Source organism: Ambystoma mexicanum, chromosome 4q, assembly GCF_040938575.1.
Source record: "Ambystoma mexicanum isolate Mex_15411 chromosome 4q, UKY_AmexF1_1, whole genome shotgun sequence".
Lineage (NCBI taxonomy): Eukaryota > Metazoa > Chordata > Amphibia > Caudata > Ambystomatidae > Ambystoma > Ambystoma mexicanum.
In genome coordinates this window covers 333,476,718-333,504,606 of record NC_090928.1, presented here as the reverse complement: position 1 = coordinate 333,504,606, position 27,889 = coordinate 333,476,718, and the positions used below count along the sequence as shown (strand labels likewise).

At 48.5% G+C, this 27,889-nt stretch overlaps 1 protein-coding gene across 4 annotated transcripts in view; it reads right to left on the bottom strand.

Annotated features, from left to right (window-relative positions):
- FEZ2 (fasciculation and elongation protein zeta 2) overlaps positions 1-27,889 on the bottom strand; it is a 573,054-nt gene that overhangs the window by 55,798 nt on the left and 489,367 nt on the right. For all 4 annotated transcript variants that reach the window (XM_069607918.1, XM_069607917.1, XM_069607919.1 and 1 more), the window contains one exon: positions 7,615-7,680. In XM_069607918.1, coding sequence (XP_069464019.1) covers positions 7,615-7,680 — 66 coding nt within the window. The remainder of the gene's footprint in view (positions 1-7,614; positions 7,681-27,889) is intronic.

The following is a 27,889-nucleotide window of genomic DNA, read 5'->3' as shown; positions in this document are numbered from 1 at the left end:
TTGCAGTGGGTTATTTAAAACGGGATACATTCACCCGATTCAGCATTTAGCCTTCAATCACTGCTGCAGTCCTTACAGTGGTCACTCTCCAAAATAGAGTGTAATCCAAAAGGACTGGAGGCCGAACCACGCGTTGGGGAAATCCTCTGTTCTCGATGGCTGCGTGTGCGCTGGTATTGTTAAATAGCGGAAACAATGATCCCTTGTTACTACTATGGTCTATACATTAACCCCATAAGGGTCTTGCGAGAGTTGCTAACACTAACCTCAAACTATGAAGAAATGCACTCTCACAGTATCCAGCCTTGGGTTCCCGGTCGTTGCTTTGTGTGACTGGAACTAGTTGAAACTGGGATTGGGACTGTCTGGTCCCAATCCACATTTCTCCCAGGGTATGTTTGTTGGGAAGATGTGAGCCAGCTGGCTGTCCATGATTTGGCAGTTCAAATGGTGCAGATCCTTCTCATTGGTGGGCTTGGGCAGCCCCATGCACGGTTTTTGCATAAGAATTGAAAGTCTGGAGCCATTCGGGAGGTTGTCCACTGCAACCAAGATTCTGAAGGGAGACAATATCAGAGAGAGGAGTTAAAGGACAGCTACTAAAGGGAACCATCAATGACAAAGCCAGCCAGCAAGGATCCCCAGGATCGTATTCAGAGACCAGGGAAGACCGTCATCCGTTCCCTAGGCTGGTTGGCTTTATCAGTCTTGTATCCTGTACGGCTTTCCTGCCATCAGACTTCGGAAGGATCCATGGAGCACCCCTGGGGGCTGTCCACCGATTGAAGAAGGATCAATGTTGTACCGGACACCGTCTCGGCCAGAAGCCTGCCACTTGGTACATCCTCATCACCGGCAGCAGCTGCTGTATACTCTGGAGAGGGGCATTCTTGGGGCGTGTATTTCGCCACTGCCAAGATCCAAGACTGCCTGACCCTGACTAGAGTTACTTCACCAACTCACTGAGCCTGCAGTCTCTTAGGGGTCATCCTTTGTCGTGGAGTGACATGGTCATTGTCATTGTCCAAGATTATCTGTCCAGTCCAGCTGCTAAATCTCTGCAACCGGGTTTGCTTCATGAAACTGGAACCACCACAAGTCAGTTCCAAACCTGACACAGATTTCAGCAGCTGCACCTACGATCCCTGGACCACCTGCCACTGGTAATTCCTAGGTAGCTGAATGTGGTAGTTCTGTGGATGAGAGTTTAGGGGCCTAGAGCATTAAGCAATCTTATTGTCCCCCTTGCACCATAGAGATTAAATTGTCATATATGCCAATTTCCAACTACCCTCATCTGACAGTGGTGACCTGGTCAGGAATTCATTCATGGGGCCAACTCAAGTTTGTAGGAGTTAGGAGTTGACACCCTTTTCTTTGAGAAACAAATGTTCCATGAAAGTTTTCTTTTAAATTGTAAAGAGCGTACCAGTTTGCTTTGGCCAAGTCTTGTTGAAGAGGGACTTTGTGGCTTTCTAAATCCCCCCAAACAGAACTTATCTGTGAACTGATTCCTTTAGACTGCTGGGACATTAATGGCCTGGTTTGGGAAGGGTGGCTTACATTTTAAGGTAACTGTCTCATGAATATAAGGCAGTTTGGTTGTTTAACCACCCTGCTCCCCCACTTTACCTAGTACAGCTTTGCATTATTGCATATTACTGCGTGCAATTGTAAAGTGTTGCGAAGTGTGAGGAGTCAGACATGAGAGACGAACTTTGGGGCTCCAAGGGTCAACATACACGGGGGCAACGAGGAAAACAGCAGTGCCGCAGGTCAGAGGACACAGGCGGCAGGTGTCACAGGAATGAAGGCGGAAACCAAGGGAAGTGTGGCAGGGGCAACTACAGCGGGTGCCGCAGCAATGGAAACCAGGGGAAGTGCGGCGGCAACCTCACCAAACACAGCCAGGGGAAGTGCAGTGCTGGGAACCACACCAGACACAGCGGGGGAACACGGCAGCAACCGCCACCCACAGTTCAACTGCATCAAGCACTACAATGAATGCGTTGCAGAAAACTGTGACTACCGCTTTAGGAAATAACACACGGACGGGGGAAACAGCCCCCACTGCAGATAATCATTTCTCCCCACCACACATAGGAAGATATAATAGTGGGCAGGGGCCAGTTAACAATAATGGAGGATGTACTTTCCGGGGAAGCTAGAATGCCATAGAAGCATGGCACAGCCATGAAGGACATGAGAGGTGGAAGGCGGCCATTGCCTGGTGCAGGGCTTCCTCAGAAAAGAGAGGATTGGTGAGTTTTGGAAAGAAGGACATGGATTGGCTGAACAGGGCAGGTGGGACTATAAAAAGGGAAGGCTCTCCTATTACATTGTTGCACTTCTTAACTTACAGGATGAGATGTGGGCAGAAGGGAATCCAGAGAAGTGGCGAGCCTATCAGGAGCAGTAGGAGGAAGGTGCATACTCCCTACAGGAGGACCCTGGACCCAGAGCCACCCAGCTGAAAGGAAGAGCATGACGAAAACACATACTGATACATCTTGTGAGACTGTAATTTATTTAATAAAGAGTTGAACATTCCACCTTGACTCACGAGTCAGTTGCCTCTATCATTGTCACATGGACACTTACGTATACGTATGTCACAAGTCGCCATTTTATGAAATAAGGGGTGAGACAAATGCCCATCTTTCCCCATCCTAACAAAGGTTTCCCTGCATGACAAACTAAGGCAAAAGGAAACTGGCCTAATGTCCAAAAACATCTGACCCTCACACTAGTACACACAACAAGATAATACAGGAATCATTTGGTGATTTAACTTCACAAAATAACATATGTTCAAACCCAAAAGTTATAACCAACAGTCCTTGTGACCCGGGATGGATGCTCTTCCACCGGGAATACATTCAGGATGTTTCCAACTCAGGTTCAGTTTCAGAAAACTTCTTTTCACAATCCAGGTTTCACTCCAAGTAGAATTTAAAGTTCTTTTCATTCAATATATTCTTCACTTGGAAAAGAGACTATCTCCGTTCAAAAGGTTTTCCCCCACTTACGAACAGTTGTTAAAGTTTCAACATTCTTCTGATTGGCAAAACAAAATAACATTCTCTTCACATCTCCAGTCAGAAGTCAAGGCAACTGTTCTCTGAAGATCAATCAGTTATTATTGCGTCAAATTTCTTCTTTAGAAACAACCGCTTAGCAAGGATGGTAATGCAATAATTCAACAAACTCCGTAATGGCTTTGCCACTTTTCTGTCACAACCTTGTACCATGTTCACACAGTACTTCAAATAATAATCTTCCTGGTCCACTCATCTGCTTTGACTAACCACTGTTTGTCCTTTTCCAGGTTTACTCTCTTGCCAGGATAACAAAATAAACTCCTACTTCTACAACTTGTACTCTTTGGTAAGGCTTGTTATCACAAATAGCATACAGTTTATTTTTCCAACATGCTACACAAAAGGACAATTGTGTCGCATTGATTGGTTTGGCATAAGCAATGCAGGTTATGCTTCTCTCAACCTTGTTCCTTGTTACAAGGAGGGCTTTTCACCTGCTGAATCTGACTTTCCTTTACACAACCATTTGGCTGTTGGTAACGTGGTTTACAACTCCTTCCCTCAAGGTATCTTGATATGGGACTATTAAATGTAACTTGCTGTAATGTCACTCTCAGCTTTCTTTGGCTTTGGCATTGCAAGTTACAATGCCCCCTTATTAGATATCCCTCTTCAGGAAAGTTGTATCTCCTTTTATTATCACCCCTCTTTGGCAATGCAGACTATAATATTCCTTAATTGATTATTCCCCAGTTTGGCTTTTGCAATGCAGGTTACAATATTCGACAGTTTGACAACTCATTATAGGAAAGTTGCGCCCAGTTTGCTTAAATTCAAATGTTCGGTATGTAAAACTACTCAGCGGTCTCCCTTGGAACGTCCTGGGGTCACCTGCATCAGGCCAACTCACTGGTTTTTCCTGGCACCTCCTAACATGCTGACTCCACTTCTTCATTCGTAAGGACTTCTGCAGAGTTTGACAGCTCGCACCAACCTGCCACTGCTAGCGCTGACCGTCAACGAATCCTGCACAACCCTGAACACTCACCAGTGAGAACCATACACCGGAGCAGGTTTGTGAGGAAATGGGGTGTCAGGAAGTCCTATGTACGGGCTGGGATACTCAAAAGACAAACTTCCATGATCCCCGCGGGTGTGGAGTGCGTGTGTGAGCACAATGCGAGTGCCAATAAGACTCCTTCCCGGCCCATGCAGCATGTTGGTGATTTTGGCGTTCTGCAGGCACGGGCCCAAGGAGAGCAGGAAGGAGTGCTGGAGGGCTAAGGAGACCGGAGGGGGTGAAAGGGTCTGCAGGCGGGTAGTGGAGGATATCAGAGCTTCCTCTCCCTCACAGCATGAGAAGCGTTTGTGAGACAGCGGGTCCGCTCGTTTCAACACAGATTGTTAATTGCCTGGGGAGGTGCCATCCACCCCCCCAGGCCTCAGTTCAGTGCCTCATTGGGGGGGGGTTTCAGTAACACAGAACGGGGGAGGGAGATATGCATGAGTGCTGGGGATGAGGAACGTTGTACAGCACATGAAAGCTAATTGGTGAAAGCTGTGCAGAAAGCGTTAAACGCTATTAAGGACACACTGTGTGAGAACATTTGTCTCAAGGGCATGCTTTGTCACTGCTTGCACAAAGAGGCACTCGAGAAGGAATGCAGGCAGCGTAGTGTGTCTTTAGTGGCGAATTGTACTCGGGAAGTAACTCCTTTTGAGTAAGGCATTTAAGAGCACAAGAGGTCCTGTGTTCAGTCTGTTTTCAAGGGCTAAAATGTCATGATTCTGTTCTTTTGTATTGTGTGTGTGCTACTGCTTGTCCAGGAGTCTCCTGGAAGCTATGTGCTTATGTTAGTCGCTCATAACTAGGATATGAACGTTTGATGGTTCAAGTACTATGAGAGCATATTACTAATCAAGAAGGATTGTGCTCCGTTTAGGAGAGAGGTCAGGAGGTAAAGAAGCCCAGGAACTAGAGGGTTACTACAGGTTTTGGTCAGTGTTATATGTGCCTTTCCCTTGCAACCCCACTTCCCATCCATTACAGGAACCCTCTCCCTCTATCCGGTTATCCGGTTATCCTAAACTCCCCCCCTTCCCTATCCACAACTTCGCCCTAACCCTCTTCACCCCAATGGCTGCCTCTAGCTTACCTGGTAGCAAGAATCAGGAGCCTGTGCCAACCAAGGTGGGAGGGGTCAACTGCATTTGGCTTCCGTGGTCAGGAAGGAGTTGTGAGATACTCCAGGGGTGTGACAGGGTTGTAGGACGCAGGGAGTTTCTCTTTCCCTCGGGGTCGCAGGCCTTGATACCGTTTCCCACTGCGCGTCCTCTGCATACACCAGGGATCCCGCCCTCCAGAAGGCTCTCTGCACGGCATCCCGCAGTCAGCACAGAGGCGACTCCATTCCCTGCTTCTTCCTGCTGCTTCTGCTGCTTCCTCTGCTGTTTTTTTTTGGCCTGCACCTGAACGGCCTTTAACAGTTTAAAAGGTCCCACTAAGGTGTGGGTCATTAGGACAATTAGACCGCACATTACATTCTGGAAACTCTGGACTCCTCTTCCTCGTCTCGGCACTAGGAGCATTATGGGACTTGAAGTCCCCAATGTTCCTAGTTTTAACATAATTTAATCCACATTGTTTAGGGGATTTACATGAAGTCTGTTTAGGGGAAGATTTTAAAGGACATATGGATTTTCTCTTGGGTCTGTAACCTGAACCCCATGGAGAATCATTAGTACTAAAAGTAGTAGCACTGACACCCTGACTCTTATATACATCATCCCCATGTTTACAAAGAGGGTTCTTATACTTGGTATCTTGGGAAAGTCCGGGAGGGGAGGCCTTACTGTGAAAACATGTGATTCAATATTCAGGCACCATGGGAACCCCATCCTCAAAAGAGGACTACTGCATCTCTCCTGGCGGAATCACCACATTCCCTTGACAGCCTTCTCCTCCCAGGTGATCCTTGCTCCGAACACCACCGCCAGGGTTAGGATCAGTTAGCTACTGCCTTTCTCTGGCCACATGGGAGGAGACTTTAGGCTGGGATTCTGTGATGACTTGGCAGGATTCATCACAGAAGCCCCCCAGCTGTAGGCTAGATATTGTGTACAGGTGAAGCACATTGTATATTGTTACCTTCATGTGCTTTGGCCTAATAAAATGGTACATTTGTATACATCCGTTTGGCCCTCTATAACTTTCACCAAGCCTATAGGTTAGTTGTAATTACATACCAAACCCCTGATTTCCCAAGTCCGACCCTTGCTGCTCAGTGATGGTACCCAGAGAGAGTTTAGTTCCACCAAGTGTGAAAAGACCTTGCTTATATACCAGGGTGGTCCGCTGGGAACCACTCATCAATGCTGATTCTGGAAATAACAGAACGTAACAGCTCTACAATCAACTTGCATATCACAGCCCAGGCCAATGTACCCAACACCATGGGCACATGAGATTTCCTTCTGGACACCAATGACTCTATGCTCTCAACTAAGAACATCTAGAAACAGACCCATATGTAGAGGTCAGAGAATTCCAGTCTGCACGCATCAACACATCAGGGGCGCCACGATAGCCCCTGCCAAGCCAGCTATGGGGAGAGTCTTTCAAGGGATCCCCGAGCTGGCGTGGTGGGGCAAGGCGCGGCATGCACACTATTGTAATAAAATGCCCCCCGCTCGCGTGCTGGCGGTGGGCTTTCCATCATGAGAACGGGGTGCTTTTTATTACAAAAGAGCGCTGATACTAAAGCAGCATGGGGCAGTCTTTCAAAGGCTGTCCCATGCTGCTTTAGTATCAGCGCCCTACTGCAGTGATTAATTCCCTGCTCCCATGGCAGAGTGGGGAGTTAATCAACATTAAATATAGTGCTGTTGGCTGCTGGTTTGGCAGTGGTGCTGTATTTAGCAGAGCAACTGGGCAAGGAGACACAATTTGGCACCAACCCCCACCCCACTGTAGGGAATGGGGCGGTGGCACCTTTGCTTCCTCACCCCGGGCGCTGCCAGATGCAAGGCTGGCTCTGCCACCAAGAAGGCAGTGTGACACAGACAGTGCCTTACTGGATTGCTTAGTAGCGACGACAAAATGATTAAATACATGTATCGTTTTGTTATTCGTATGCCACGATGCAGTTTTATTGTAAAGTGTTTTGGTCCATCAATAGCAAGGCCTTCACAGTTTGCAAGATAGAGCAGAGCATGAGATTGATAATATGGAAGAGGCATGGAGTATGGAAACAAAAAGTTCAGATACTTCGTAAACATTGTTCCAGAGTGTGTGTGTGTGTGTGTACGTGTAAGAGAGGGCGAGAGAGAGTGAGTGTGCGTGCGTGCAGTGTTCCATATTTTTAAATTTGCAAAAATTGGTTTGAACAGAGAAAATGTGATGTGCTTGTAATGCGATAGGTGAGGTAGGGTTTAAAGAAAAAAACCTCTTTGATCCATTACTTGCTCCTCTATCAGCAGTTTAAAGTGCAGGACGGAATGCACAGTTTAAAGTGCATTAGGCCCAATGAGAGCAACATGATAACCCAACATCAATGATAAATTGGAAACTTACCCTTTAAAATGTAGTCCGTTAACAAAGTTGGCACTTTCTCGCTATCCTCTTTCATAGCGTGAAGAACTAAAAAGGGAAAGCAAAGGAGGTGGGTGGTTATTTTCTCAAGATAATGACATTTGTTTCACCAGACTTTTGCATAGCACCACATACACAAGGTCTCTAGCGCGTTCGAACTCCCCGTCACAACCACACATAGTGCTTGCTGCCTGGTTACTCCCTTCCTGGGTCTGGCCCGGTCTCAGCTGCACAGAGCCCCACACTAAAGGAGGACACCACTTTAAGAAGCCAGAACCATGAGTAACCCGAAATCAAATGGCTCTTTGCTCAAAGACTTTCCGAGCCGATGGTGGTATTGTCTAGACTTGTGAAATGCAATAGGCCCTGAGGAACATACCGACGTGATGGGCCCGTCTATGCAGGGTGAAAAACACAGGTGTGAGTAGACCACTTCCTGCAGCCCTTTCCAACACATGGCCATGACCATGAGAGCAGCTGAACAGGAACACGTTTAAGCAATCTAACAGATTATACGCAAAATGTCAGGTTGTGAATGAAGACTTGGCGAAGAGAGAGGACATTTTATCAGTAGTGCAATTAGTGGCAGTGTATCCGGAAATCGCACTTCCTTTGTTTTGTCCATAAGTGGCTAACCGCTTGGTGGCTGATGTTCAAAGAGCTGCCACTCTGGACACGTTCTCTAATGCGATATAGATTCGTTCAGTCCACGTGCATAGCATTCATAGCCCATTCAATTAGTCACACCTGGGAACCATAGACAGTTTATTGAAGTTTGTTTCCGAGTTTCAAATATTTTGATGACGTTTTGCCTTACTAGTCCCACAGGTCTCCATCTCAACCAAGGACACTAAAGGGCATGTACCTTTCAAGCAGCATCTGGAGAGCAACATTGCCGTTTTTGCAGATTTTCATTTAAAGCAACACTGAAGACAAAGTATTACCTCATGACCAGACTTTCTATATCCCGTTGGTATGTTCTAATAATTCATATTGCAGCTACATGCACTTCCAAGTAGATGGAGGGGTTAACCATTCAAAGAAAAGGCAGATAGCTGGTATTAACTTCATAATTCGGTATTTTGACAGACACCCTTTTGGGGAGACCATGGAGAGGGACTTTGGGGGCCACCAGCTACACGACTCAAACCCAGGAAGTGGTAAAAGGGGGATCCCCAGGCCGCCTTGGTTGTCAGACCACACATCCAATAGTCAGCCTATCAGAGAGATGTCCCCATTATATAACATCAGGAAATTGATCACGTGAAAAATGAGGTACGTTGCCCCAAAGTACAACAATCCGAGCAAAGCAGTGTAAAGAGGATGAAATCCTGAGAGAAGCAGCCATGCAAAAGGTTTGCCCACAATAAGAATACATTGAAAGTACGCCACTTGCTCTGGGCTTAATTAGCCAGTGCGCTTGCAGAGCAAAATTCCTCACCGAGCACACCTTGGGAGCGCAAGCTCTGGAGAGGAACGTTAATCGGAGCCTGGGGGAAAGTAGCTGCAGGCTAAGAAGGGAAAACAGAGAGGGTTATGCACACAGAACAAAAACGATTTTAGCAAGCGAGTGCAACTGGAAGAGGAGCGGGCTGCTACAATGTGAGGCTGCCATCCACCATGACACTCAAGCCTGACAATAAGATGATGGCTATCCTATTTGCTCCCTGTACCACAGGAACAAGAAACTGGAGTCACATTGAATCAGTAGTTGAGGCACAACTCATGAATTCACCCGAGGGAAAGGTACTCGCAAATGTAGAGGTGAACAAACTAGACAACGCCATTCACACTACCTCGAGCTGATTGGGAAACCGATGCACCAACCAGAACTCTTTGCAACAAAGCCTCTAAATACAAAATAGGCACAAACCACTAAGCTGTGTTGGCATTAGGATGGGGCTCCAGAGAGTTGGTGTGGCAGCAGTAAGAGATGCAGGAGAAGCAGATAGAGAGGAAAGGGGGTTGCCATGCTGTGACAAAGATGAGAAACAAGAGGTTGATAAGTCAAATAGGCCACACAAACATTTGCTGGCAGGAACCAAGCAGGACCCTGCTGGGGACCATGAATAAGGAGCTGGCAGGAACCAATGGACACTAAAGAGGAGTGAGATAGTAGCCTGCTGGGGCTCCAATGCTGATCATACTTGTTACAGAAAATCTTACAGAGCTGAAAGGACTCTTGCAGCTTTGAGAACCTGAGTAGGCTTCAAGCTCTGGAGGGGGACCCTTGACGGAGGGGTTATAATTAACACAACCTTAAAAGAACCCCAGTGTGATGGGAGCAGGCAGAGTGGTTCACCCTAGGGTAAGAGGGGAAATACTAAATGGCCTTCCCCTGGAAGGAGTTCAGGAAATCCACTAGGGCAAAAGGGAAATCTGAATTGTCTTGCCCCAGTAGGAACGCTCCACACAACTACAGATTCCTGAAGGGCAGCCCATCTGCCAACACCAAGAAAAGAAGTGTGCCAGAGCAATGTAAAACACATTGAGACGATGAGCATTGAAAGAGATCTTTGAGGGCTGACCACTGTGGAACTCTGTTGCATAGGACAGGGATTGGAGGTTGGACTGAGGACGTTAAAATCCTCTTAGCTTAGGCTCTTTTCATTTGCCTTGGTTTACACTCCACCACCCAGACAGCATTAAGAGGTAGATTCAGGTGTGATATTCCCCTGGGTGCTTTTGGGGTTGCTCTCCGCCTACTCTGAAGCTAGGACTCGGGTTTAGAGGAATAACCAGGTTACTCACCGTAGTGATCACCTTACTCCTAGTCCATAGTCCCCTTTCCTCCATACTTATGGGACATCTCTCCGTCCTGTGGGACGGGACCAGAGCGCTTTGTAAAAGCATCCAAATATTTCCCCCAAAAATTCTTTTTAGTCCTTCCTCTCTTTCTACGCGGGGCCTGGCACGCGTTCGTAACCCCGCCCATCTCGGCTCCGCCCCGCGCATCGCCCATCAGTCCTTTTCTATCGCCAGGTTAGATGGCTTTTAGCAATAACAGAGGAACCTTACTAGAGGGGACGGCGGGCGTATGGAGGAAAGGGGACTATGGACTAGGAGTATGGAGGTCACTACGGCGAGTAACCTGGTTATACTCCTACGTCCCGTCCCCTTTCCTCCATACTTATGGGAGATTCCCAAGCACTCCTTACAGGAACTATGGATGGATGGAAAAAACGCCTTCCTGAAACAGGTTCTTCAGCACAGCCTGACCAAACTGGGCATCAGCTCTTGAACTCAGGTCTAGGCAATAATGTTTACAAAAAGCTGATGGGGAGGCCCAAGTAGCCGCCTTTGCAATGGTCTCACAGGGGACATATTTCTGAAAGGCAACTGCGGCTGCTTTGCCCCGCACCAGGTGTGCGTGAATACCTTTAGGAGGCTTCAGCCCTTGAAATGCGTAAGACTCCGTGATGCAGGCCGCGATCCATCCGGAGATGGTCGCCTTAGAGGCCTGCTTACCTTGTGGATTACCGAAGGTGACGAACAGTTGAGAAGAGCTCCTAAGTTCGGAAGTTCTGTCAAGATTGAGCCCTTCTGACATCCAGACAGTGTAGAACCCTTTCCACCTCTGAAGTGGGGTTCGGGAAAAAACCGGCAAGGAAATAAACTGGTTTAGGTGGAACTCGGAAACCACCTTCGGCAAGAAAGCAGGGTTTGTCCGTAGGACCACCTTATCCTTGTGAAAAGCCAAGAAGGGATGTTCCACCGACAAAGCTTGGAGTTCACTCACGCGCCTTGCCGAAGTGACGGCCACCAAAAAGGACACCTTCCATGAGAGGTGCTTGAGGTCCACCGTGGCCATCGGTTCAAAAGGCTTATGATACAACGCCGTCAGGACCACATTTAGATCCCACACCGGGTGCGGACTGCGAATCTGAGGATAAAGGCTCTTCAAGCCTGTAAAATGTCTCTTAACCACTGGATTAGACAGAGAGTAAGAGCATTGATCCGTAGATAGGTAGGCGGAAAATCGCAGAAAGGTAAGTTCTACATGACAGAACGTGAACTCCTGACTCTGCTAGGTGGTATACAAAAGACAGTACTGTGTCAATTGTAGTCCGCCTAGGGTCCATCTGCTTGTCTAAACATCAATGAAAGAACCTAAGCCATTTGCTTTTGTATTGGGACCTAGTCGAAGGTTTTCTGGCTGCCTGGATAATGCGCCTGTTATCCGCTGACAGGCCAAGATGTTCTAAAGACCTGAACTCAGGCACCACGCCGCCAAGCTGAGCAATTGTGGGGAGGGATGCCACAGTCGTTGCTCCCCCTGGTGAAGAAGATCAGGTTACCGGTGACCCCCGATCGGCAGATACACTGACAGGTGTTGAAGTTCTGAGAACCAAAACCTGGCCGGCCACCTCAGGGCTACGAGTAGGAGAGAACAGTTCACCGAGTTCCTCAATTTGCCAATCGTCCGATGAACTAGAGGCAGAGGCAGGAAGGCATAAACCCTCATGTTGTGTCAAAGAATCTCGAGAGCATCACCCAGAGAGGAGGTTACCCGTCAGTTTCTGGAGGCATACAGAGGAAGCTTCTTGTTTGCCGCCGTAGCGAAGAGGTCCACTGCCGGAGTGCCCAGCGCAGGAAAATCCATGAGAGGACCTCTGCCTTCAGTTCCCGACTGAGGGCATCTACCGTGACATTAAGCTGGCCCGGAATGTGTACTGCAAGTAGCACAACACCATGCTGAACCGCCCACTTCCAAATCTGGATCAACAGTTCCACGAGCGGGGGAGACTTGGTGCCCCCTTGCTTGTTGATGTAAAACATTGACACTGCACTGTCCGTACGAATCCGGACCACCTTGTTGGCTATGATCGGTCTGAACGTCTTGAGCACTAGGAAGATCGCGAGGAGCTCCAGATGATTTATGTGAAGGAGCTTGTCCTGAGGCGACCAGAGCTGGGTCCTGAAACCCCACCCCCACCAACAGGTTGCTGAGAGACGACCACCAGTCCAGGTCCGCTCTCATGGAAGCCGGGATCGTTATCAACTTGGAGTCCGGATCCACAGCCTGAAGCCAAGAACTCTGAAGAGCCATCTGAGTCTGCCTCATCTTGAGGTGAGCAAGAGGAAGTGCCAAAACGCACGAGGCCATGAGGCCCAGAAGCCTCTGGAACCACCAGGCCGACATGCTCTCCGACTGCGCAAACATCTGAAACGTGGCCAACAGATCCGCCATTCTGTCCCCGGTCAGGTACACTCTGCAGTCGATCGTGTTCCAGCGAAAACCCAGGAAGATCAAGTCCTGAGAGACCGTCATGGAAGATTTCCACCAGTTCACCGACAGCCCGAGGTGGAACAGGAGCTGGAGGAGAGACTGAAGATTGGAGGCAGTTTTCAGCGGACAAGGGCTAAGAGCCAGTCGTCCAAATATGGATATACATGGATACCCTGCAGACGAAGATAGGCAGCGATCACCGACATCATCTTCGTAAAGACACGCAGTGCCGAACTTAGGCCAAAAGGAAGCACTCGAAACTGGAAATGCTCGTCTCCCACAGAGAAATCTATGTGGACCCCAGATCAGGATATGCATGTAGGCATCCTGAAGATCTACCACGCTGAGCCAATCGCCCATCTGCAGGGAAGACCATATCTGGCCAGGCGTGATCATCTTGAATTTCTCTTGGGGTAGGAAAAGATTGAACTTGGAAAGGTCTAGGATGGTGCACAGGCCAGCCTGGTTGAGTTTGAGCACTGTAAAAAGCCAGGAGTAGAAGCCCTCCCCTCGCTCCCCAAAGGGAACGGGTTCCACAGCTCTGAGGCCCTGCAATCTCTGCACCTCGGCTTTTAGGGAGGGCGATCCCGACTGCTGGAAAGGAGGGTTGAAGGGTGGGGTAGGGGTAAGCGGAAGCCCACCCGAGCGACTGACAAGACCCACCTGTCCTCGGTGATGGTCTGCCACGCCTCCCAATGAGACGCAATGCGTCCTCCCACCGGGGTCTCATGCGAGCGCAGAGAACCCTCATTTGGCAGGCTTTTCAGTGATGTTACCACCTGAACCTGAGGAGGAGTCTGAGGAGCGGGAGAAAAACCGAGTCCGTTGTTGCCTCTGGCGGTTATTACCCAAAGGATTAGCCACTCTGCTGGATTTTCGGTCTAGGAATCCCCTGAAACCAGAGGAGGGCCAGCTCTGCGACAGCGGCCTCTGGGACCTGAAAGGAGTTTTAACCATGACTAACAAGGACTGAGCTGTCTGGGTGCTGTCGTTCGTTTTGGTGAGCTCCACATCCGTTGTGGAATGAAAAAGCTCCTTGCCGTCAAACGGCAGGTCCAACACCTTGTCCTGTACCTCCTTTGAGAACATGGTGGCATGCAGCCACACCTGTCAAGAGGTGTCAACACCCAGCATAAGGCCACGAGCCGACGTGATGAGCCGCGGCCTCAAGAAGATCCTGGGTCAAGACTCTGGCGTCAGATAAACCCACCTTAAAGTCTTCCAGCTTCTCGACCGGAATGAACTCCTCGAACTCTGACAGACCTTTCCACATCTTCATGTTCGCCCCCGCTAACACCAGCTCCGCGTTGGCCTGCCCGAGCTGCAAGGCGGAGTTAGCGAAAATCTTCCTCCCAAGGGAGTCCAGGAGTTTGTCCTCTTTCCCCAGAACCTGAGTCATCGTTGTCGTAGAAGAGGACGCTGCAGGCCTGCACCACTGTGGAGGAGGGGGGGCGGACAAGATGACAGGGCTACCTCCTTCGAAGAGTGCAGCCTGTAACGCGCGTCAATTTTCTTATTGACGAAAAGTCCAGAGTGTGGGTTTTCCCAGACCCTGCGGACCTCGGCCAAAACATCCTTCTGCAAGAACAGGCCAGTACGCTCCAAAGGAGACAAGGTGAACACCCCCAAAAGCACACCCTCCTGCGGAGCGGGTGCCTCAAGCACCGGAACATCCAATAGGCACATCATGTCCAGTACCCAGTCGTGAAAAGCTCTTATAGAGCGGGGCTGGTCTTTGCTGTCCTGCTCGCCCTGCGCATCATCCGACAGGTCAGGATCCTGCTGAACCGTGTCAGACACCGTCTTATCCACGGGGGACAATTGGGGCAAGGGCGGAAGGGTCGGTGGAGGCACCGTAGGCAAGGGCGGCACTGGCGGAACCACTGGCGGAACGGGTGGAGCCAGAGGCACAGGAGGGCATATCTCCCTGAAAAGACCCTTGAAATACTCTCTAATGGGGTCGGTACGCATGAGCGTCTGAAATTTGCCGAAAAAGGCGTCCTGCGGAGACGGTTTTGGAACTGCCAGAGAAGGCCTCTCATGAGGAGGATAATTCCAGGGACGCAGAGGGGAGGGTTGCCACACAGGCCCATCCCCCGAAGTGTCCACAAAAATCAAAGGTGCTGAACCCACAGGCAACGCAACATTGTGCGGAATGGGCATCCGGGCATTCCAATCATAAACTGGACGAAACGGATGCGCACAAGGAATTTTATGTTCACCCGTGGAACCAACTCCTACACCTGAGGCCGATGGCACAGTTGTAGGGTGTGCACCCAAAATGGCCGCCATGGTCGTGGCGGGAACGGCCACCATTTTACCATCACCTGAGGGGAACTGCGGTACGTGTGGAAGTGATGCAGGGGTCCCCGTCGGTGGGTCAGGGGTCTTAATTTTAGCCTTTACATAAGGAACCTCGGCAGAGCCAGTACTATGCGGCCTGGAATGTTTGTGACATACCAATGGCCGAACTAGCCTTCACAGGAAGGACCTCGGCACTGCCGGTAAAGGAAGAACTTTCACTCCTTGCCCCCTCAACAGTTCTGGCGTCGCCACAAGAGTGGGAACGGTGAGGAACAACTTTCATTGATAAGGCCTTGGCAGGCCTCTCAGAAATGTTGGTCACTTTAGCCTCTGAACGAGGGACCTTCGGACCCAGGTCCGGTAACAGCCTTACCAGCGTGGGCCTCGAACATCCGTTCGGTAACACCAAGCCGAGCCGAGGCCTCGGGGCGCACCCTGGTACTTTTAAGGGAAGCCGATAACAAGGCCTCAGAGCGAGCTCCGGTACCCCACGACTCAGTAGAACAGGGTCTACAGGCAGCCCCCACAGGAGGGGCCTCGGAGCGTGCTCCGGTATCCACAGGCCCCTTACAGAGACCCTCGGAGAAAACTCTGGTACAATTTTTAGGCCCAGAATGCACCTCGGGGCAATCCCCGGTGACAGAGCGCTCGACGCTCCTCCCGGCTCGGGAAGAGCCCGGAAAGGTATCTCCTGGCTGGGGTGCTCTGAAAAGTAAAGAACTTACTGGGCGTTTCTTCTTTTCATCGATAAACGCCTGAAAATGCGAAGGAGGAGTACGTCGAAACACCTCCTCCCACCGCTCCAACCGACGTTGAAGTGCCCGGACCAAAAGGGAGTCGCAATAAAAACTGGAGTCCCAATGGTGATCCGGACCCAAACACTCTAGACAAAGAGGATGGGGATCCGCCCTGGCGAAGCGTCAGTGACACAATGAACAATCTGGAAAGTCTAGTTTGAACGACATAGACAGACTAGTACATGATCGCTAGCGAGAGCCAGAGAGGAGGACAAAAGGGAAGAAGATCTTCCGAGGATCCAAGCGTGTCCAGTCCCGAACAAGCGGAGAAAAGGACTGATGCGCGATGCGGAACCGAGATGGGTGGGGTTACGGGCGCATGCCGGGTCCCGCGTAGAAAGAGAGGAAGGACACTTTTTTTTTTTGACTTTTTTTATGCTTTTATAAAGCGCTCCGGTCCAGTCCCACAGGACGGAGAGATGTCCCATAAGTATGGAGGAAAGGGGACGGGACATAGGAGTAAGGGGGATTAGTTTGGGGGAATTGGAAAGGGGAAAAAGGGGGAGAACCACCAGTCCGATTCTGGCTGTTACAATAATAAAACGTAGTGTATCGAGTAGTGCTCAATAGGCCATTCTTTATTTATGGAGACGCATGTTTTTGTTCAGTACTTCCATTTTGCCAAGCAGGAATTCCTTTTATACAACTCTCACCCTACCAACCTCACAATTTGTTTAAGTAAGAATAAAAGTAACACATTTCAATTGTTCCATGTGCGAGTAATCTGTTCTTCATGACAGTTGCCACAAGGTGACAAGGATCAAGACAAAGAGAAACTAGTACTTTACTGGGGGAAAAGATGCACAGCGTGTGCCCAAATAGCAAAGAAGATAAGTAAATCAAATTCCTCAGAATGGAGTCCTTAAAGTTGACCCCTTACTGTATTAAGGCTTTCCAGCCCAGCCTCTCACACACTTCTGCATGAGGAGGATTCTCAATTCTCATCGAGAACCCAATGGGAGCCTTGCCAGACTTGTCTTTCTTAGAAAGGAAGCAGGATATCGGCCCAGTCTCTCTCAAAGGTCCATTGCAGGTTTCAGAGGGGATCCTGCATTTTCATTTCTCTGTCTGTTGAGGGTTTCCAAGTGGCTCCCAAACCCTTCTTTCTCTCCAATGTCTGCTGTGGATTTTAAAATGTTTCTTGAACCAATCTGTACCGAGATCCCGATCTCCATGGACTCTTCCCGATAGTCACTTTCAAAGTCCTTGTGGAGTGTTCTTATGTGACAGGCAGAGCTATAGAGGACTATCTCCCTATCCTTTGGGACATCGCTTGGCCCTCTTTGCACTCTGTAGGGTCCCCGTCGGGTGCTTGTTTGTCCTCCTGCCTATTTCACAGGCCTAGGCCCAACCAGGCCACCAAAACTATCTTGTACTGTTCCTTTTCTCCACCTCCTTTTGTCTCCAACCACGTCCTGCTATTGTACCACCTCCTCTATGCTTTTCCTACAACAACCTCCTTATGTTTCAACACTTTCTCCTTTCTTTCTCCAACTACCTCCCCATGTTACCACTCCCTCCTTCCTTCTTCCAACCATCTCCTGTTATCACCTCCTTCATTCATTCATTCATTCACAAGCCACATCCCGCTACATCCTACTCCTTACTTCTCCCACCACCTCATGTTACCATATCTTCCTTTCTTAACCCACCCTCCTTCTCAGTTCTCTCCACTCTCCTCCATGCATGCTCTCTCTCGCCACTCTGTGCTACTCTCGCCACCTCCTTCTCTAAACTCTAACATAAACACACTGGCCCAGTGGGGTTTTACACAGCCCTGTGTTCCTTGTGCGAGTCTGTAACCTAGGTCTCAAAATTGTTGTAGATATGCGATTGGTACTCTCACACTGTGGCACCTGAACTTATTCTGGGCTTTAGGGACCTTCTTGGAAACCGCTCTGTTTTTCTCACTACTGCAGGACGCTGTTCAAGAAGGACACAGCTCCCCTCACATCCCCAACGATGTGAACCTGATGTGGATGTAAGAGGAAGGTTTTGCCTTGGTAAAATTGCAACTCTGTCTCTCCAGTGAAGGTAGACTGCCAGTACACAGAGAATTGTTAAGTTTGTGTTGTTCAGAGCTGGCATGGCTGCTGGAAAACCTCAAACTGGTAACACTGTATCCCATTGAGGAGCTTGGGCTTGAGGAGAACATCTCTGGGCCTTTGAAGTATGTCGCCGCCAGCCATGGGTATGGTTGTTAACAATAATTGCGTGCATTTTTTAAATATGCGGGAAACTATGAGCTGGTAACATTGTATTTTACACAGGAATTCAGGGCTCAGGGAGAATCTCTTGGGGGGGGAGCCTTTGAAGTTTGTCATTATCTGTTGTGGGATGAAGATTAACAGAATCCTGCTAGCAAAGCAATCTGCCAAGGAATTGGTGCATTTGGGTTTCCTTTTGGAACTTAGGGTACAACTAGTGGGAGCTTTAGGCTCTCCCAGCTGTGCAGGGGGTCAACTGAGATTGATCCTGTGACTGTGCCTGTCACATGACAGGGACAAAGGGAGAATGATCTGGTTTAGGGAGGCAAATCGATCCCCCCCGCAAGTTACCTCCTTGGCGGTCGACAGAGGTAGACTGTGTATTTCGTCACAGCAGTGTCTCACAAACGTTAACTAAGTAATTAAAAATGAAACTTTATGTGTGAAGGTTATGTTCACATTGGCGACTGTCAACTTGTGCCAATTGTATACCTGGATTCAATACAGTAAATTTAGAGGAGCAGTTACATGCCTCTGTAGGAAATCCCACCCCCCGACCAACTATATGTTGGAAGACTGAGATCGTGCCATGTTTGACACCAGCAGCTGTGCCAATACCGCAATGGATATTCAAAAGAAGGTACCCACTGAGAAAACCCTATCGAATGTATTCCCGAAGGGACGACAATCCGAGGGATGAACTCCCTGAAGGAATATGAAACTGAGCAAAGAGAGAAGCTGGAGAAGTCACAAGAGACATGCGTAACCCCCCCTCCCCCCGAGGATACTGGCTGAAGAGAATGCATGGATCTTACCGAAACGGATGACGAAGTTTAGAATCAAGTAAACTTTCATATGTGAGAAGAAGACTGCACATGTGCAAAATGCTGCAGAATACCAACCGTTCAATAATTGTACAGATGCTGAAATGCAAGTAGACTAAGTCATCATAGAAGATGGCTATATGTAGAGAATAGACTGCAGGTGAATCCGCCATTGTATACCTGAATTTAGTAAGCCAGGACTCATGGAGAGAAAAGGCGAGAAGTGTGTCACAGAAAAAATAAGCCGACATTGTGGAAGCGCATGGTGAAGCTGTCTGGCCTGGTATCAAAACTGAAGCAGCCATGGTCTTATCTATTCTTGAAAGCAGTAAACGTGCGAAGGACGAATCAGCCCTTGTTAAGGTGTAAAGAAAGAACACCAAGAGCACCAAGTTTTATTAATTTAAGACATTTAAAGGCTGCAAAAAGGAGCAAATCGTGGTCTTCTGTCATTTGAGCCAAGGATGGTAATAAAGTGGAGCTTGGAGTCCTAGAACAACGATAGCGAGTGCCGGCACTCCCTTAAATTGCCACAGACAAGGATACTTTGCAAGGCCAAGTTCAAAGACAATCTTCATGGCAGAAGGCATGGGTGATGAGATGTTGGGCTAATTGTGTGTGGAGTAAATTAAAGTCCACCTCCTGGCACCTGGGTCTGAGCTTAAGTGCTGCTAAGTGAACTGAATGTTCCAGACATGGCACAAGCGTGCCAACCAATTGTAGAGGGCCGTATAACGAAGGCCCTTATAGTTTGACAACCAATGATAAACTGTGTACTTAATAGTGTTGAAGATTACATGTTTCAGAAGTAGGCACAAGTTTTCCACCTGACAGCGGGCAGCCGATCACAATCCTAGTCCCTATAGAAAGTATATTTAGATGTTTCCCTTAACCAATCCCAACTCTTGATAGGTTTTCTATTATTTTCCATGTAGTAGGATGTCAATTCTGATGTATTTTTTGCATACAAGGATGTTTTTAGCAGAAATTCTTTCAGAGCCTGAGCGAATGCCCGTTGATGTCCATTGTAACCTCCCTGTTTTAGATAATGGTTAATAAAACAGTACCTTTGCCATCTTCCTGAGTTGGTTCGATTATTTGGACTCAGTTATTCTGCAACTCCATCCATTGCATGCACGTTACTAAAGGGCCATAAACTCAAAATCCTAATTGGTTGTATTCCCATTCTTTGGCAAAAGCAGATCCTGGTAAATAGTAAATGGATGATTTATTTATACATGGATCCAAGTCAGCGTCCCCCATTTCGGCTGTATTATGTTTGCTTTTCAACCAGACGCTGATTCAACTGAAGGCTTTTTGGGTGGATAACTCCAAGTAAAGTCCTCCATCAGTATTAGTATTTTTGAGTATGAATATGTATTGTTTCCATGGGTGCTTTATGAAATTCAGAGTGTTACAAAGACCACAATTCAGTAGGACTATGGTTTTTGAAAGGTAGCTGCTATCTGGAGCAGGAGTAGAATTCATTACACTGCCCTCATTTGTAAAGGAAACCCTTCATTTGCGCATAACAATACCATGAAGAAGAGGAAACGTTTAAGAAAAATATATTTGAATTTTAAGAGAAAAGAGAATGTTATCAAAATAAAATAGTTCTATGTACTGAACAGTGGGTGCACATTCACTGTACTGAATGCTTTATTTGCTGCCTGGGGTCAAACTAGTTTAGTTGCTATGGTGAACCAGCAGACCCTGGTTGAGGGGAGGGTTTTACTTTGCTGTTGTTCCGTTCATCAGTTTCACCAATCTATTCCTTTAGTGACTGCTTTCCAAGACTATCTCACATTACAGTACCCATTGTTTCCGGGTCTCGTCCATAAACGCTCGCGCAGATCTAGTCTTGCTGCAAATGTGACATTGTTCAAGGAAATGTGGCAGCAGAGAACTGCTTCCAGTGATTAACTACATTATAACTAAGAAATTGGCTACGGCTTCTCCAAGTTTGCAAAGGTATGGAAATTGTTGCACCACCATTACACCTGGGGTGGAGTGATTGGTATGCATGTAAGGGTAATTACACTGAGAATTCTATAAGCTTTAATAGATATCAAGGCTGGTGTTTCTCACTATGTGAATCGCTGACACCAAGACTCCAGGTACTAATGTTAGGAGTCCCTTTTTCAGTGCTTACGTTTTGTTAACGTTGGTGGTGGTTTTCCAGGGTTTTAAAAAAATGTAAAATCTGTGTTTCATGGCTTACCCATTTTTCCCCAGTTGAAAATGAAAACTCTGGTAAACCGTTTCCCAGTCCTCCCACAGCCCTTTCAGGTGGGACGCGTGCCAGATCCTACCAAGGTCCTATTCCGACCATTCGATGGTGGTATTGGAGGCCACCCTAGCGGGCACAGCAGTGCCAGGCCTCAACTGGAGGTTTAAACCCGGTTCACTCACAGACGCAGTGTTTGCAGCAGAACTGCGGCAAGAAATACTCTCCTTCATAGACACCAACCAAAACTCGGTTGACTCCGCAGGCACCATTTGGGAAACATTCAAGTGCTTTGTCAGAGGAATCTGCCTGACCAAAGAAAACGGGACACTAAAAATGATCCGAAGGGAACTGTCCAACATAGAGGACCGTTTAAAGGAATTGGAACAGAATCTCCTCAACACCCCCGATCCATGCACGCAAGCCAAGCTTAAGCAAGAACTCTTGAAATTTAAGGAGACAGCGGACCGCGAACTGAAGTTCATGGGTCGTAGACAGCAGATCAGGCAGTACGGTGAGGGGCAAAAACCAGGTGCACTGCTGGCCCGACTACTATCGATAGACAGAGTCCCACCTCATATTGAATATGTCACAGATGCGCAAGGACAGATAGTCTACACGGAGGAGGGGATCTCCAACACCTTCCGGGAATTCTATCAAGACCTGTACAGCTCAAAAGGAACATCAGACCCCGAAGCGATACAAGAATACCTGAATGACACAGAACTGTATTGGGTAAGCCAAGACTTGCGCGAACCCCTGAACGCGCCCATCTCACTGGAAGAAATCCGGATGGCAATCAAATCCCTACCTAATATCAAAGCACCCGGCCCCGATGGGCTCAACGGCGAGTTCTACAAGGCGCACATGGACATAGTGGCCCCCCTCCTCTTGCAGGTCTACGAAGAGGCGGTGGGTCGAGGAGCACTTCCCCCCACGACGCGTGAAGCCAACGTGATGATGCTGCATAAACCCGGAAAACCTACAGAGAGCTGCGCCTCGTATAGACCGATCTCTCTGATCAACCTGGACAACAAAATCCTGGCCAAAATCCTGGCGGCCAGACTGCTCCCTCTGATGCCAGCACTAGTGCTGGGTGACCAGGCCGGGTTCATCCCGGGGCGTAGCACAACGTTCGGCATAAGGAGGCTGTTTGGCGTCATCGAGGCCCTAGACTCGACACAGCAGGCGATAGCAGTACTGCTGGACGCCGAGAAGGCGTTTGACTCTGTAGAGTGGCCTTTCATGTTCGCGACACTGAAGCAGATGGGTCTGGGCAACTTCTTCCTGAAGCTAGTAGCTCTGCTTTACAATAATCCACGCTCGTACATCACACTCGGGAACACTAAATCATCGGGGATCACATTGGAACGCGGGACGAGACAGGGTTGCCCTCTTTCGGCCCTTATCTTCGCCCTGGTGATGGAACCCCTAGCCTCGAGGCTACGGGCCGAGCAGTTAGAGCGAGGGTTAAAACTGGGTCCTCACAGGCTAATCGTCTCCCTATACGCGGACGATGTCATGCTGTTCATTAGCGACCCCCAAGTCAACCTCAACCCCGTAATGCGAGAGGTGATAAAATTCGGGTTAATGTCAGGGCTCAAAACCAACCACTCCAAATCGATAGTATTCCCCCTGACTCCGTGCACCTCAGAGTTCGCCGACGACCATGGGTTCCAATGGGAAACCTCGAAAGTGCGCTACTTGGGGATCAAGATGTCACGTAACCATCACGAGATATTTAGAGATAATTACGGAACCGCACTGCAGCTATTACTTGAACGTATTCAGAGATGGAAATCACTCCCATTGACGCTGTGGGGCAGGACCTCACTGACGAAAATGGTTATTCTCCCCAAACTCTTATATCTCTTCACAAATATCCCGCTACTTCTCCCCAAGTCCTTTCTGTCAAAGATCAAGAGCACGATCCTAGAGTTAATATGGGCGGGGAAACCGGCTCGGGTGGCTTACGACACACTCACTTTACCTATAGCGAAGGGAGGTCTGGCGCTCCCAGATATAGAGAAATATTACTGGGCGGCTCAGGCTCAATTCCTGAGCCACTGGTACTCAATCCACTATGTAAGACCACATGTGCAAGTGGAAAGAGCCCTGGCCTCCCCCGATTTACTATCCGCAGTCATAATCAGCCACATCCCTGTGCCGCATAAGACACTGAACACGGTCCTGTCTACATATGCGATATGGAAGAAGATCGCCAGTGCGTGTGGAGTGGCTGTACGATTCTCCCCCATACTACCTATAAAATTTATCCCCGGTATCCCTCTCACGAACGAAAAGGTATTCCTGCTATGGGTAGACAAAATAGGAGTAAAAACGCTAGGAGACCTCTTCCCAGAGGGCACCTTTCTGACCACCCAAATGGCCAAGGACAAGGGAGGGAACACATCCTTGGACGTCTTTCTCTATTTCAGACTCCGTCACGCCCTGCAGGAGCTATTCCCCTCATTCCCTAAACAACCCCCCACGTGGGAGCTGCTACATAACACAATATTAGCACAGGGAGAGGGCAGACTGGTGTCAACTCTGTACAAAACCCTGGTGAGTGACACGAGGAAGCTCCTACCTAAAGTGCAACACAGGTGGGAATCGGTTTTGCAGGAACCAATCAGTGAGGAAGACTGGGCCTACATTCTGCGACAAACTCAAAAAGTGGCGCTAAATTCTCGCTACAAACTGATCCATTTCAATTTTGTACACCAAACATATTACACACCCGCCAAAAAACACAGGCACCACCCAGAGGCGTCGGCCCAGTGTGAGAGATGCGTTTGTCCCAACGCCGACTTTCTTCATCTGGCATGGGTCTGCCCCGGTATCCAGCAATTCTGGTCCACCGTTATACAAACAACATCCGAGATTATAGGAGAGCAGATGACCCCCCTGCCGCTGGGCCCGCTTCTTGGCCTCACAAGACATCTGCAGCCATCGTCACGCAAGCTGGCGGCACTCCTCATGGTGCTAGCACGAAGGAGAATAGCCATGTCGTGGGGCAGGGGCCCACTCCCTAGGGTAGCTGACTGGGAAAAGGATATAACTTATTGCCAAGATATGGACACTGAATTTATTCGTACACTACCTTTACACGCACGCCCTCCTGATATCTGGGGACCATATATCACCTACCTGATGAACAAATCTGTTACTTCGGACCCTGATAATCCAAACACCCAGAACTCAGGTCCGTAAGAGGGAGGAGCGGGAAGACAAGGAGAGAAAACGTCCATGCGACTAAGGCAATGAGTAGAAACTCTCAAAGATACTGTGGATACGGGGGATGGGGGGCGGTGGGGTGGGGGAATTGTTGTGGGATATTGCATTCAGCAGCTCCCTGTTGGAGCCATGCCTACCGGTTATTGTAAAATATAAATAAAGTTTGGAAAAAAAAAAAAAAAAACCGTTTCCCAGGGGTTGAAAAACAAATTTGGCTACAATCGTTATACTATATAATAAACGGCCAGATGTAGGTTTGAACGAAGCCACCCTGCCCGCTTTGCCTGTTATCACCGCTAGAGGAAGTCGTTCCTTATGCTTACAACAATAAGTCTTCAAGTTCATCTTCCAGGCAAACAAAAGGTGTATTTCAAGAATGATAACATAAAATTAGCTGCAGAAAAGGCCCAAAACAGGGATACCACTTTAAAAGCATAATTCAAATTGCATAAACAAAGAAAATATATACATTTAAAAATAAATATAAACAGAAATTAATTTGATTAAACACATTTTTTCTAATAAAATACATCACTTTGTTTTAATGTACTTGTGTATTATGTTAGTATTCATTGTAATATCTCTTAGCTTGTATTATATCAATAATATTCTTCTTGTACATTTTAAACTTTATTTGACTTCAATACACTTTATTTTATGATTGCATGAACTTTGGTCGTCATTGCTCTTTGTGTTGAGAGATAGATGCGCGAAAGGTGCCCGTCTGAAGATCGTTTCGCTTTTGCAGCATTTTGGTAGGCAGGTACTTCACCGCTTTGCAGGCAGCCGGTGGGCCACACTCATACGCATGAAGATCACCATAGTGTTGATGAGCCTGTCTTCTGATAATGCAACATACCAGCATCTGTCAAGTGAGCACAAGGTTTCTGCCAAACTTCCTGGAGACAGATGGTGAAACATTAAAATGCATGTCTGCTGATGCTTTTCTCTCTTTATTGGTGTCTTTGCAAGACAGAAAATCCAATCTTATCCTGTTGCCAGTCGGAAAATCTGTAACCCTCACCTGGTATCCACAGGGACGCTACTCAGCCTGTTTGGACCTCCTACGACCTCGAACCCTTCCCTGTAATCTGTTCGACTGGAGACTGGGCCTGAAACACAGGATTTTCGGAGTTTAACTCTATTGTCTCTGGTTGCTTGACCCCCTCTTCCCTTGGGGACCAAACCTTGCCCTATGTCCTCTCCTCACCTTGTTTTCTTGTGTGGTGTGCTCTCCGTCCTGCCCTTCGGTGCAGGGGTGTGTCTACTGATGTGGGTTCTATGCAGCCTAGTTGCTTCATTGGCACGGGCCCAACGGACTGGGCTTGTTGTAATTCCAGCCGACCGGTAGGTTGGATGATTCTCAATGAACTGTCCTTTTCTTGTCTCTTGTCCCCTTGATAACGTGTCTCTTCTCCCTTAGGTGTTGGAGGGGTTGGAGATGGCGTTGTGCTGCTTAGGGAAGCCGAGCACTAAGCGGTGAGTGAAAGCACGATGTGCGGCGCTGTTCACTCTTTCTTGTATTGATCAATGTCTATCTCTGTGTCCCTTACAGGCGCTGCAATGTCCCAGCGTGGCTGCCGGCTGAGAGAATAAGGTGCGGTGAGTAAGCACGATGTGCGGCGCCTTATTATGCTTTCTGTGCTAACCTGTACTGTCTTTTCCCCTTGCAGGTCGATGGGATGCTCCAGAGCTGAAGTTACCCTGAGCAGCTCGAGTTCAGATAAGCGTTTGACTCTTCTTTCAGTTTTTGAGTAAGCTGGGATATGAAGAATGCTTACTAATGTATTTTCTTTCGTTCGTTTATCTTCCCCCAAGGTGCGGGGTACCGAGATGGAGGTGACACCGTTGTAAAGCTGCTACAGGACCGGAAGAGCGATGGATGGAAGCTGGATACTCCCCAAGGTAAGTGTAATATTAATGCTGTTCTTGTTCTTGCAGGTGCGCGGGATGCAGAGGAAAGGTGAAAGCCTTCAGGAGACCGATCTGAGCACGGTGTGTGTCGTGCTGCAGGTGCAGAGAAACGCAAAGCCATGTCCTGTCCTCCTGGACGACAGAAGGTGTCTCACCCGCTAGTCCCCAGAGATCTGTCGTCCAGGAGGCCAGGACACGGCATCGCTATTGGATCCAGTTCCTGGGGGTAGACCAGTGGGGGAGGAGCACCTGGGCGAGGGGTCTTCGGGGAGTGGAAGTGGGACACCGAGGGTTGAGATGCAGTAACCCCTTCCTTACAACACCTTTCCCCATTTCTACTCTGTAGGACATTTAGAAGCTCTACCCCACCACATTTTTCCACACAAACACGTTCATACACAATAACAGACGATGGACTAACATCCGAGTGGACTAACACAGGAGCTGTTTACCTGACATGTCCCAACACACGGGTCAGGCAATTGACAATAACTATGCACACCTGACGGCCCTTTACCTTCCCCACAAGGATAAAAAGCGGAGCACGAAAGCACACTTTGAGCAAGGTCGAACACACGAGGAGACAGCTACACCAAACTGGCAATTCAAACTTATAAGAAAGGCGGTGAGACCTGGAAGGACGACGAAGGGGGAATTGTCCTTGCCCTTTTCAACTCAGACACGCAAAGCCTCCGAAAGGGAAATCATAAAACCGGAAGTTAGAGGTGGCGTGCGGAGTAGCAGAAGTCAATGTTACATGGGGGACACCCGCATTGATAACGCAGGCGGAGAGACAAGCTGGCAACCATGGTACTATCCTGGACTCCAGAGAACAGAGAGACCAACAGGTTCAGAACAGCCGGTGAGTCCGAGGAAGGTGATAGCAAACCGAGCTGTGTTGAGCCCAAGGTTGCAAGTGGCAACATTTTGAATGCAAGGAATTTGCAAGAGAAAGAACCTGTGTGTGTTTGAACTTTTAAAGAAAGCCCAGTTGAGGTCCAGGTGCAGAGGGGTCCGGAACCACATGGTCACTCATTCGAAAGACTCCGAGCAGGACCTGTTTTAATACTACAAGAAAAAGAAGGCCCTAGGAAAGGGGCGGGAGGCGTCACAGTGGTCCGTGGTCACGTCAAATCCCTTGTACAATCGAAAGTCCCTGACCCGTCACCAGGAGGAAAGCTAGGGGAAGGGACCCCGCTTTCTGAGAAGAATGTGAACTGTGAAACAAGGCAAGTGTGACCGAGGGATGCCGAGAGAAAGCTAGGCGAAGGAAAACACCACTTTCTGATGAAACTAAGCAATACATAAACTGTGTTAAAAGAAAGCCATAGTAAACCCGACAGAGAGGCCCAAGCTGCAAGATGGATCCAAACGAAACGGAGGGAGATCCAAGGGGCGAAAAGCTATCAGCCAAGGTACAGGAAGGAACAAGTTACTTACCTGTAACTGTTGTTCTCCAGCATGGGTCTGGCATGGATTCACATGCTCATGAATATTCTCCGTCGTCAGGCTGGGAA